The 12,312-nt window shown below is 44.3% G+C and overlaps 2 protein-coding genes across 2 annotated transcripts; both read left to right on the forward strand.

Annotated features, from left to right (window-relative positions):
* srp19 (signal recognition particle 19) lies at nucleotides 1–1,987 on the forward strand. Its single transcript, XM_057033830.1, has 5 exons — nucleotides 1–209; nucleotides 975–1,050; nucleotides 1,279–1,350; nucleotides 1,579–1,687; nucleotides 1,789–1,987. Exons 1-5 carry the CDS (start codon nucleotides 172–174, stop codon nucleotides 1,917–1,919), a joined length of 426 nt encoding a protein of 141 aa, XP_056889810.1. The 5' UTR covers nucleotides 1–171; the 3' UTR covers nucleotides 1,920–1,987.
* A 660-nt stretch (nucleotides 1,988–2,647) lies between these two features.
* Nucleotides 2,648–4,680, forward strand: rsph14 (radial spoke head 14 homolog). The gene is made up of 6 exons (XM_057033826.1): nucleotides 2,648–2,858; nucleotides 3,264–3,366; nucleotides 3,437–3,555; nucleotides 3,719–3,941; nucleotides 4,021–4,157; nucleotides 4,296–4,680. Exons 1-6 carry the CDS (start codon nucleotides 2,699–2,701, stop codon nucleotides 4,565–4,567), a joined length of 1,014 nt encoding a protein of 337 aa, XP_056889806.1. The 5' UTR covers nucleotides 2,648–2,698; the 3' UTR covers nucleotides 4,568–4,680.
* Nucleotides 4,681–12,312: the final 7,632 nt, after the last annotated feature.

A 12,312-nucleotide genomic window follows, 5' to 3' on the forward strand; every position in this document is an offset into this window, starting at 1 on the left:
GGGATTAAATTTGCTAAAATGAAGAAGACAAGGAGCAGATCCGGTTCTGGGTGCAGAGCAAGCACGGGCAAACCATATGGATTGTATAAAACAAATCAAACTTTTGTGTTAGTTGCTTCTCCCGTTGATAGGCGGCTTCCTGTCTTCGTTTAAACGAGCCAAAATACCAACATGGCTCATCTAACAGAAAACCCAGCGGATAAAGAAAGGTACGTTTTTGTAAAGCTAACCGGTTAGCCAGACTAAGGAGTTGGGAGCGTTTATGTCGCCCATACCTTCAGAGAGGTTCCCTGAATTTAAATTTATCTTGAGTGACTGGTTATAGGATTATTAATTTTACAATGTTAATGTTAAATTGTACCCAATGTATCGAACATATCATTTCAGCGTATGTTCTGTTCTTAATATTCATCAATTATAATCTTTCAGCCTTAACATTAAAGTTTGTAAAGCGGTAAAGGGCTTAGTAAAGGTTTTATCATTTATAACTGTTTCAATACAGAATGACTTAAATGTATGAAACGTTACAGTAGACCACGCTCCAAGAAGCTTAGCTTTCCCATCGCTCGCTCTGTAGTCGTGTAACATGACGTGTAATAAAGACGCTTCCGTATTGAAACTTCTTTTCTCCAATGTTTATGGCTTTTTTTAATGAAAAAGATCTTCTGTGTGTGTTTTATGGTCGAAAGACACCCGATACCGTTTATATTTTTGGGATAAAGAGGAACTGTCTCGAGTGTATTCAGACATTCTCCAACGATAAACCGGTGATTCTGACAAGCAGGGACCTTATCTGATGGATCCCATCACAAATCTCAGAAATGTGTCTGAATTTACCGAGGTTAACACGTCAATCACACCACCCATCATTAAAAGGAGACCCCAAATATGTTGGAAGTCGCGCAAGAATTATTCAAGTATGTGAGCCAAAACCCTCTGGACTGACGTGCGTGTGTGGTGTGTCCTTGCTTTAGGTTCATTTGTATCTATCCAGTTTACATCAACAGTAAGAAGACTCTGGCTGAAGGACGAAGGATCCCCTCAGAGAAGGTGACGTGAACTTCCGAGGTGTTCAGGGCCAGTTGTCACCACAAAAACTATTTTAGAACCAGAAATGCATAAACAGTTTTTGTGTTCTGAACACCTGTAACCATCACCTACAGCACTTTGCTGGATAAAATATAGATTTTTGCTGGACAAACAGTATATTAGTATATAATTTATTTTAATTTTGGTAGAGGTGACTTACAGTTGCTTATTTTGTGTGTCTGTGTGTAGGCTGTAGAGAATCCTTCGTGCTCAGAGATCAGAGATGTTCTCACTGCTGCTGGTCTCAATGTCTTGGTGGAGGTAAGGAAACATTAATCGGTCGGCGCTGATATTTGCTGTCACTGTGCCGGTGTATTCGGCTGTTTTCAGGGAAAAGTTCTCCCTTAAGATCAAAGATGGATCTACAGAAACGACCTCAGGTTATGGTCACACATACTTGTACAGTTCGTCACCAGCTGCAGAGGAGCATGGTTTTTAAAGTTGTCTCTAAAATTCTAATGTAGCAATGCTAATATATAAATGTTACAGAATAAGATGCATCCTCGGGAGTGGAACAGGGATGTCCAGTTTCGAGGTCGTGTCAGAGTCCAGCTGAAGCAGACAGACGGCAGCTTCTGTCTGGACAAGTTCTCCTCTCGTGAGTCCTTCCCCCTCCTCCCTTAACTGATGAACTTGGGTTAAAAAAAAAGAAGCACCAAATGGGATGTTTTATAATCCAAAGTTGTTCCCTTGTTGCAGGTAAAGATGTGATGTTTTATGTGGCAGAGATGATCCCAAAACTAAAGACCCGCACCCAGAAGAGTGGAGGAGGAGACATAAATTCCCAACAGGGGGAGGGGGGAAAGAAGAGCAGGAAAAAGAAGAAATAATCTGGATGCACTCAGTTTTTTTAGTTTTCATTTTATTTGAAATAAACTGAGTGTTTTGATTCATTTGATTAAGCTGCTGGATATGAGGTTGAAGCCAAAAATAAGTAATCTGATTTTTGTTTCTCCAGGTTTGGGGGGAAGCTCAGAATTTTATTTTGTTTTTCTTTTGTCAGAAAAAGTGCTATGAGTGGAAGAATGACGTTATTGTGTAAGGATGGGGATGTCTCTTCACGGTTTCCAGCATCATTTTGCTTCTAAATGCAGCTTTTAGATATTGTTCTTTACATTATTCACAGCAGGGTGGGCCTCCTGACACAAAGGAGTCTTGTTGCTGTGATATATTCCCCCGATGAACCATGTTTCTGTTGTGGTCCTGGTAGGTCTGCCCTACAGACATGGCGTGATGGTGGACGGGGTCACCTCGCGTTTCAATAAAATCGAACTCATATTTCTAACCGCCATTGTTCTGTCACTCCATTACAGCGTTTCTGACTCCGGCCATCTCCGTGAAAATCTAACGTTATTTCATAACCAGATCCGCCTCCCCCCAGATATAAAGTCAATCTACAAAATTGATAATCAAAGAATGCGGTGGGCTTTGACGCTTGATCGTTTAAGGATCAAAGGTTGTTTTTTCCAGTACCTTAACTACGGTCCGAATTCATCAATCCCCCAATTAACAGAAGAGATCAACCCGCACGTTACGTCACACCCGCGGTTACTAGGCAACAGTTTCGCGTCGTTTTCGCTCCCTCTACATCTGAAAAGGCGTTTGTGTGATGGATCCTAGCCGGGCTCCTGTGGCATTCGGGCGTCTCGCTGTCCCGCAGCTGTTCGCGGAGCTGCAGCAGCCGCAGGAAGAGCGCAGGCTGCCGGCTCTGGCCTCTCTGTGTGACCTGCTGCACGACCCGGAGCACATCCACCAGACCCTCAACGGAGGTACCACACGGGCGCCCATGTGTGCCCCCGGTTTAGATTTAGATATGATCGCATACGTTCATCGGCGAAAATTAATTGATGTCTGCCTAGTTTCTCTTCTACTCTCTCTACCCAGCCGGCCATCAGCAGGAGGGTCCCCCTATATGAGCCTGGTCCTGCTCAAGGTTTCTTCCTGTTAAAGGGGAGTTTTTCCTTGCCACTGTTGCTTGTTGGGGGTCAGGCCCTGGGATTCTGTAAAGCACCTAGCAACAATTTTGATTGTAACAGACGCTATATAAATAAAGATTGATTAAATAATTGATTGATTGATTGATTTGTTCAACAACTTTTTAATCCTAAACTGTGTGTGAAGTGTTTATTCGGCACTTTAACATCTTATATTCAGACATTTGTCTTTTACTGCAGGTTTTCTGATTCAGCTGAAAGTTTTGTTGCAGGATGAAGATCCATCAGTCAGAACTAAAGTGTGTGAGCTGCTACACATCATCTCCAGCCACAACATTGGCAGGTAAACGTGTGTGAGCGTGCGTGTGTGTGTGTGTGTCGGAAACATGAGTGTGTTGTGTCTCCTCCTGCAGACAGGCCCTGCTCGTTTGCTCGCTCCTTCCTCCTCTGTGCCAGTTGCTAGACGACTCCTGGTCCCCCTGCAGGAGAAACGTTTACCAAGTGTTGAACCGCCTCTGTCTGCTGCCTGCAGGTGTGCTCATCAAAGCTCTTCCAGATTCCTTGAGTCTTGCACTCTTTGATTGTTTCTGGAGCAATGCATGATGAGATGAATTGATAGATGATAGACAGATGAAAAAGTCCACCTGTAGAGGTCTCATCCTCATGGTGCAGCATTGATGTGCCATCTCTTGCAGGGGCTCAGGAGCTCCTACAACTGGTTCCTAAAATGATGCTGAAGCTCCAAAAGGGGGAGGAGGAGGAGATCCAGGTGCTCCTCCTCTTAACCCTCACATCCTGCTCCAGACTGGACCCTGGACCTGCTCTGGCCAATGATGGAATCTCACTGCTGAGACACAAACTAATGCACAGCAGCACATCTGTCCGCAGGGAGGCGGCGGCGGCCATGATGGCGCTCTGGTCAGTGACCATCTTTCATTTTTTGTGTCTGTCCTGTGTCCACGGTTGTTTCTGAGTGTCCACTTTCTGTCTACTTCAGTGTTTGTGAGGACGGCAAGCAGCAGGTATGTAAGGGGGCAGTACTTCCTGTCGTGAGCCGTCTCCTGTGGGACGAAGACATTGACGTTCGTGTCAACGCTGCAGGAGTCATCATGTACGCTGTGATCACCACCACAGGTACAAACACACATTTCAGACAGTCAGCGAAGTGGACACTGAAATCAAATTCTGAACATTTCCAACATATTTTCCTCCAAATAAAAAAAGTAGCTCAGATTTCAGAGCGTGACTCTCAGCCTGTTCCTGCTCTGATAGGTAAGCAGCAGTGTCTGGACCTGGAACTCCTCCCAGTGCTGCTGGATCTGGTGTCACAGCGGAACCAGGAAGAGGATGAGGGGAAGCTGAAGAGGAGGAAGACGCTGGTAGTTTACTGCCTGCAGGCTCTGGCCAGCCTGGCAGAAGCTCCTGACGGTCGTCGCATCCTGCTAGAGCAGCTTCCCCGGCTGGTGGAGACAAGCCAGGCAGAGGACAAGGACATCCGCCAGGCCGCTCAGACCGCCGTCAAGGTCGTGAGTTGGATGCCTTGAGACCACCCAGACCTGCACAGCTCAATATACCCACAACCTTCATTTGTTTAGCGTTGTGTTCTTTGTCAACTTAGATGTTACAATGGCCAAATAATAAATCTTTATTAAACATTTACAGCCTTATTTCACAAAATGGGTGTAAAACTGTTAATCAGATGCAATGAACATCACTGCAGGTGATGCTTTAAGTAGGAGTGTGAGTATTGACAATGTAACTTATATTTATAATTTAAAAGAATGTTTTCATGGGTCGAGGACTGAACACAGATTGAACTCCTGTTTGAAAACCATTGCGGCATTCCCATGATGCTCTCCTGCAAATCAGCGCCTGCCTGTTGTGCACAGATGAGATGCAAACAAAACTTGAAAACATAAATTCAGAAAGAAAATTAATTTTTAAAGTTCTGAGGAAAAAAACAGATTAGCTACATCAGAAAAATGAAAATAAAAAACTAGGCAAAAGAGTTTCAACCATAATCAACCATAAAGGTCGGCAGCTGTCTGTGCCCTGTTATTGAATGTTCATTTTTAAATGAAATAATCCCGTAAACTATCAGTCAAATAGTCATGGCTAACCCCCACCCCACCCCCACAACCGCAGATGGATCGGTCGAGAAGGAGAGAGAGCTCAGTGCTGCTATCGCGCACTCACATACGCACGCACGGACGGACGCACGCAGATATATTTGGCCTCAGCTGCAGTTGCTGTTTGTTCTCAGTCGGAGCTGCTGGATTTTTCTGTCAAACACCGGAAACAACGGACAGGTATGATTCACCTGGTGTTTATCTCACACGTGATCGCATCTGAAGAACGTCTCAGATCATGAGAACGTTTGGAACAGCTTTGGATAGATGCCGAATGTTCTACATGGATGTAAAGTTTGGTGTCGGTTCCGTGCTCTGTTTGCGTGTTCCGAATCCAGAAATAATCAGTAGAACCGTCCCGATGTTCAGTCCGGCTCCTCCCGGTTTTGTTTGACCTAGTCCGGGTATCCCGACGCTGTGACAGAGGTGATGGGAAACTCTGCAGCGGCGGCGGTGCTCCACATCACCGCCTGACTCACCTACTCTGCTGCCCCGTATCACAGCCTGTTAGTGGGTGTGATGGTGGAGAGCGGCTCCTGGGATGAAAGCAGCCGTGATTGAGTCAAAGTGGTCGGCTAAAGTTATGTAAGCGCCGCCGCAGTGAGCAGGGTCCTCCCACGGAGGAGGGGAGAGATGGAGGGATGGAGAGTGGATTAAGTAAGAGAGCATGGGTTTATGTAACTCATCTGTCTGTCTGTCCCTCAGTCCGTCCATTATTTCTGTTGTCAGAGTGGAGAACAGAAGAGTTTCTGAGGCTGCGTGAAAAGAGAAGCTTCTGTGTTTTGACCGATCCAAGCAGTTGTTCTGCTCAGTGTGTGAGTGTGTGCATGCAAGCATGTGAAACTATTATATTTGTAAGTCCCCTTTCTGGTAACTGAATCATAGAACTGGACTGTTGAGTTTCTTGAAGACGTGTCACCTCTCATCCAAGAAGCTTCATCATTTCTAGCTGGCTGTTTGGGAGTTCCACATATTTGTACTTTTCAGGAGCCATTAACACTTTGGGAGCTTCAATCATCTGGTTGTTGGTTGCTCCACCCCAAATTATTGTTGTTGAAACTTCCCCTGACACAATGGGGTTCATTAGTGGCCACGAGTAAATGGCCTCTTCTCCTCCTGGGGATGATTTTCAATACTGTATTGTTAATAGGTGAGAGGTGATGTGTCAGAGCCCCATCTCTGGTTAATGATGGTTTTTCCACTTTGACTTAAATGCTTAATTCACTCCTTTCTCGAATCATCCCTCCTTCCTTTTCAAAATCTGTACATTATTGTCCTAAAATGAGGACCTTCAGATGCAGTTGAACTGCTGAGTCCTCGCCTGTGTGATTGGCTCTCCTATGTTTGACCATGTGCTTGTGAAACGCTTGTTTTGTCTTCCCGATGAACAGGTCTGGGTATTCCTCACTGCACTGAACTGCATACACTACGTTACTTTGTTTGTGTCTTGGTGTGTTGTCCTTTGGGTGGACATACGTATGTGTCAGGATCGGAACACTGGAAGTAGAAGCCTTCATGGAATACATCTATGTAGTGGATGGAAACATCAAATTCACCTGTGAGGATGTCAGAGGAACACGTCTGGCACTCTTGACTGTGCCGTGCACATTGAAGGAGACAGCCTGAACATCAAGATCTACAGAATACCCACCCACACAGGCCAATGCCTTCTTTTCAACTCCCACCACCCACTGGAACACAAGCTAAGTGTCATTAGAACCTTATACAACCCGGTCCAGAACGTGCCCACCAAAACAGAGGGAAAAGGTCCTTCATCAAATCCTCTAGAAAACCCAGGAGACAGAGAAGAATTGTCCGTTGTATGCGTGTGTATGTGTGCATGTGTGTGTTTGCTGCAGCCACAAAATGGAACAACATTGTCCTTCCATATGTTGTAGACTCTAAGGAAGTTGTAGACTCTAAGGAAGCTCGGGAGGAATTTTAATAAACAGAACATCCTGGTGCATCTCAAGCACTCCAACACACTGAGGCAGAAGCTCATCCACCCAAAGGACAAAACACCAAGACACAAAGTAACGTAGTGTATGCAGTCCAGTGTAGCAAGGAATGCCCAGACCTCTACATTGGGGAGACAAAACAACTGCTTCAGAAACACCTGGCACAACTCCTCAGTTGCTATGATTATACTACCAGAATTACCATGACCTGGATGACTGAGAACCTTCACAGACACAAAGTCCAAGTTTAGATTTGAAATTGTTTAAAAACAAATTAATTCATCTTGGAAGACTGACATTATTCTTTGTTTGATATGAACTCAATAAATAACAGTGAACATGTATCGAACATGTATGTTCTGTGAAGACCTGCTGGATGACAGGAAATAATCCAGAACTAATATCCGACAGAAACATTGAGCGTGTCTGTACATGTGTGTTTTAAGGTTAAAATCTCCTGAATCCGAGGCCCAGAAATTAAAACAAATTAAATGCTGAGAGGATTTAGCTCCAATTTCAACATCAGGATGTTGCTGTGGATGTCAGCTGACCACAGATTTGATCTGTGATTGGTGGACACTGAAGCTGAGCAGCTGCAGATGGATGTGATGGTGTTTCACCCTCACTTTTGGGAAGATGAGTGTGTGTGTGTTTAATATCTGGACGGAACAGCAGGCAGAGGTCCCCACTCTTATCTGAGAGAGCAGCAGGGGGCCACTGGGGAGGAGGGCAAGTGTGTGTGCTTGCAGCAGTTTTAAGTCATGGTCACTCAGGAGCTTTCAACACAACAGCTTTCTCTAACATCACACACAGACATCCTTGTATTTGTCTGTGTAGAATCTCACTCATTCTTTGTGAGGCCTTTCACAGGCATAATGTATTCCCCTGCCCCACTACCCCAACTGACCTCGAACTAACCCCAACATTTAAAAAAAATAAATAAATCAGGGATTAACTATCAAACAGGCCTTTGACACTGGGAAGACCAGCTAGAATCTCCTGATTTTCCAAAAATATCCTCACTTTGCAAGTAGAATGAGGTCTTTGGTGCTCAGCATGTAGCAAGTAAAACAATACACATGCATGCACACACGTGTTGTTGACATGATTGGTGTTATAAAATGAGTCACAGTCAAGGACCCAAACATCAAATGTACATGTTAACAGGATGCTAGCAATAATGTAGCCTGATGCTAAAACAGCATCCTCAACAACAGAAAGCAGGAGACACACTCATCCATCTCCTCAAGCTGTGACGGGTGCAATTGGGACCCAAAAGCAGCACTCTGGAAAGCTGGGACTGTTGGTAATGACCTTTATTAGTACACGGGCAAACAGGAACTCAGGCAGACAAGGAAGCACAGGAGACAGTCTGTTCTTCAGGCTCAGGGCCCACACAAAGTCTATGGGTTTCAGGCTCGGGGATTGGGTTGAGCTGAGCCAGAATGCGGAGGGGGGAGGACGTGAACCCTCGGAAGTGTACAGTTCCATTTAAAGCGGGCAGGAGTGACAGTGAGAGGCTTACAGGAGATGAGGCTGACGATGCAGCAGAGCAGACTGGGGATGAGCAGCAGCGAAGTCGGGACCAGGCGGAGAAGTCAGGACCAGGTGAGCAGATAGGAACCGGAAACGCTGAGGCAGAAGTCGTGGTCATAGACAGAAGGCTGGTGAGTTTACTGGGAGACAGGCGGTGTAGGCAGGTCCGAGGCAAACAGGTTCGACAACAGGAGGTCAGGCAGGAAAGAAGTGCTGGAGTCTTGCATGGAAAAGCTGAAGAACAATCTGGCAAAGGATGAGAGTGCAGGGGAGGCTTATAAGCAGGGCTGATTGGGAATAAGCTGCAACTGTGCTTGCAGGTGAGTGGAGTTGAGCTGATGGGGTGGGAGTGGCTGGCAGGTAGAGTGGAGCAGAGGCAAGGAGAGTGGAAAATTACTGAGGCAGAGGGACAGGGAACTGGGGAATGGAGCTGTGACACAAGCTGCCTTTAATCAAAACTTCCCCAGCATGTCATGTCTGTAATCTGCATCAGGCAGTGGCAGCAGGTGGTTGTCAGGGTGTGGTCACGCTCTGCGAGCTGAGATAAAACACACATGCAAACACAGAGCCATGTCTGTTGTGTCTTCTGATTTTTATATAATTGATTCAAAAGTGAAAGCCAATGACTGAAGGTGGACACTTCAGCTTACATTTATGTTTTAGTACTTTAACAGAGGCTTTTGTCCATAGCAATTTATAGTGAGATACATAATCAAGCCACTATGTAATTGAAAGCAATGTGAATAAACTACTTGGAACAGCAAACACCTTCCAGAGCAGAACTGTGGAGAGGGAAAGAAGAGGAGAGATATGAAGAGGAGAGAGGAAAAGGAAGTGCTGTTAGGAGAGCAGGAGCTCTCAGAACAGCTGTGTCTTTGGACCTTTTGAAGGTAAAGAGGGTTGTTCCTGCTCTGATGAAGCTCTGGAGGTTGTTCCTCCACCAGGGAACAAGAGAAGAGTCTGGATTGTTGTGCCTGAACAGACAGTTATACCAGACAGCACTCATGTGAACAACGCAGCAAACAAGAAGCAGATGGACTCCAACAAGACAGTTCTGCTGACAGGAGCACATCCAGCTGCCATTCTATAGGTCAGCAGAAGGGGCTTGAACCAAATGCAGGTAGCCAGTGGAGCTTCATCAGCAATGGGGTGATGTGGACCCAATTCTGTGGTTGAAGACCAGACCTGCTACCACGTTCTGGACCAGGGGTCACCAACCTTTTTGAAACCAAGAGCTACGTCATGGGTACCGAGTCGTGTGAAGGGCTACCGCTTGACACACTCCTCTAAAATAACAAATTGTGTGTGTGTGTGTGTGTATAACTTAGAGTGGGTAACAGAAAAGATCAATATTCAACACTTTATTATTATTAATCTCAGCAATTGTTCAGATGATCACTTCTACATTTGATCAGAAAAAAAATGTCGAGTTTTCACCAGACCCTTTCAACCATAAGAAACTAAACCATTTTAACAATTCATAAACTATGAAGACTTTGAACCATGTTTTAAAAAAATATGCAACATTTAAAAAAAAATAACTTTCATATTGAATAAATCTTAACTGAACAAATCTACTGCAATTCTGCTCAAAATCTGTTACATTTTATAAACACACTTTTTAGCTCATGGGCCTTCTGACTGTAGAATGCTTCCCGGTGGGTAGTTAGCATTGTAGCTTTCATGACGCGTAGTGAAGCGTCGCTCCACATTGTGCTGCTTCGCCGTCGCCCCACAAATGCAACATACACACCTTCCTTTCACAGTAGTAAAAAATGACTCTTCCCCCCATTCACTTTGAAAATGATAAATTTACTGTCTTCTTTTTGCCATGTTTTTGGGGTAGAAAATTGCACTCCACTCACCATCTTCACTGCCTGCTAGTTTATTCTCCACAAGCGCAAAGGTTCTTTCATGCGCACAATACTGACCTTTGAACTAGGTCAGAGTTCACCTTCACTTTATTTATATTTTTATTTTAAGACATTGTCATTTTAAAATCTATGTAAATGCAGGTGTGATTTTAAAAAAAATAGACGCACCTCACTTGCGAGTTTTGCTATTTTTAGAACAGGCTTGCGGGTGACTCATGTGGTCATTGCGGGCGACTTGGTGCCCACGGGCACTGTGTTGGTGACCCCTGTTCTGGACCATCTGAACCAGTGCACCTGCTATAAGACCATTACAGTGGTCAATGCAGGAGATGAGCATGGCTTGTACCAGCAGCTGGGGGGCATTCTGGATTAGGAGCAGCCTGATTGTTCTGATGTTGAAAAAGGCAACAGGAGATCAACACTACATGATCGATCATGAGTCTGTCATTACAACAGCCTTGGTAGGAGCCAGAGACAAGGTATCAATGATGATGCCAATGTTGTGATGAATGGATATGTTGGCCAGGAAAACCAGTTTTCACATACAACAGGAAAGTTTCCATAATGTTGAGACCACATTAGTTTGGGTCAATGAGCAGGTTTCTTGAAAGGAACATAGGAGTTGGGTCAGTCTGGCCCAGGGATGGATGAGACTGTTGTCCTAGTGGACAGTAGGTAAAAACCAGGGAAACCATACCTGTCACCAGAACAGCGTTGTATTCACAACATTACTCCATTAATGGTATAACTCCATTTTCATTGACTTTTTAAATGTTCTTTGATGCTTTTCTGATATCATTCTTGTTTACTTGAGATGTCTTTGTTGTTTGAAGAGTTTGCTGCATTAGCTGCAGACATCATTTTCTGTCTCACAATCTGATAAATATCATTTATTAATTTATCTATAATGCAATATAACTTTTATTTTCAGAGCAAACTCTTACCAAGCAACAGCCTGGGGGTTCTGCATTAAAAAAAAAAGCATATAAAAGAGCCAGTCGGCTCCAAGTTGATGTGATTCCCACCTCAGCACTTTTTTTCCTATTTTGCTTCAATTTTTTTTTATCTCTTCTGAGATTCTTGCATTGGGCTGATTTGTTGTTGCTTCAGTCAGGCCCAACAAGTCAGGCTGGTTTTCCCTGAAGGTGAAGCAGTGATACTTGACTCTAATCAGTGGGTCCTCTTATTGATTACCACCAGTGTCACCAATTTGTAACTGGTGTCGCAACAGCGACAAGCTGTGGTCTCTTAGATTATCCTCCAATTTTAAGACATAAAGAGAATGAGGAGACAGTGAAAGCTGTGACCTCTGACCTCATGGTCAGATGAAAACAAGTGTTTTTAGATCAAAAATCATTCCAGTGTTGAATTGCTGTTACCACAGCCCCCAGTAGTCTTGAAAAAATCAGTTGTTGGTTATCAGCTATTCAGTGACATCAGATCCTTGCAAAGATCAGTTTTGGGGAGTCACGAAACTCGGAGTATCTTCTGGATCATAAATGACATATATGGGTTACAATGTTTATTTCAAAATCACATGTAAATCTGATGGCAAAATGTTTTACATTGAACATTATACGTTTTACTTTGAACATCATAAATGAAATATAAATGTTGATTGATTGATGTGTTCCAGGTAGAGAACAGTGATCAGATGCACTCAGATGCAGATATGAAGCTTTATTCTCCATGAGGTAACACACGCACACGCACGCACACACAGAAAGGCAGCCATGTGTGTAAGACAAAGCAGTGAGCTCGAGAAGAATCCCATTCTATGTAAAACAATACA

This window comes from Takifugu flavidus, chromosome 5 (genome assembly GCF_003711565.1).
Source record: "Takifugu flavidus isolate HTHZ2018 chromosome 5, ASM371156v2, whole genome shotgun sequence".
Taxonomy (NCBI): Eukaryota; Metazoa; Chordata; class Actinopteri; order Tetraodontiformes; family Tetraodontidae; genus Takifugu; species Takifugu flavidus.

Coding starts and splice junctions, on each gene's coding strand:
- srp19 (XM_057033830.1), top strand. CDS start 172: ATGGCTCATCTAACAGAAAACCCAGCGGATAAAGAAAG. Junction 1,351..1,578: donor GTCTCAATGTCTTGGTGGAG/GTAAGGAAACAT, acceptor TAAATGTTACAG/AATAAGATGCATCCTCGGGA. Junction 1,688..1,788: donor TCTGGACAAGTTCTCCTCTC/GTGAGTCCTTCC, acceptor CCCTTGTTGCAG/GTAAAGATGTGATGTTTTAT.
- rsph14 (XM_057033826.1), top strand. CDS start 2,699: ATGGATCCTAGCCGGGCTCCTGTGGCATTCGGGCGTCTCGCTGTCCCG. Junction 2,859..3,263: donor CCACCAGACCCTCAACGGAG/GTACCACACGGG, acceptor CTTTTACTGCAG/GTTTTCTGATTCAGCTGAAA. Junction 3,367..3,436: donor TCCAGCCACAACATTGGCAG/GTAAACGTGTGT, acceptor CTCCTCCTGCAG/ACAGGCCCTGCTCGTTTGCT.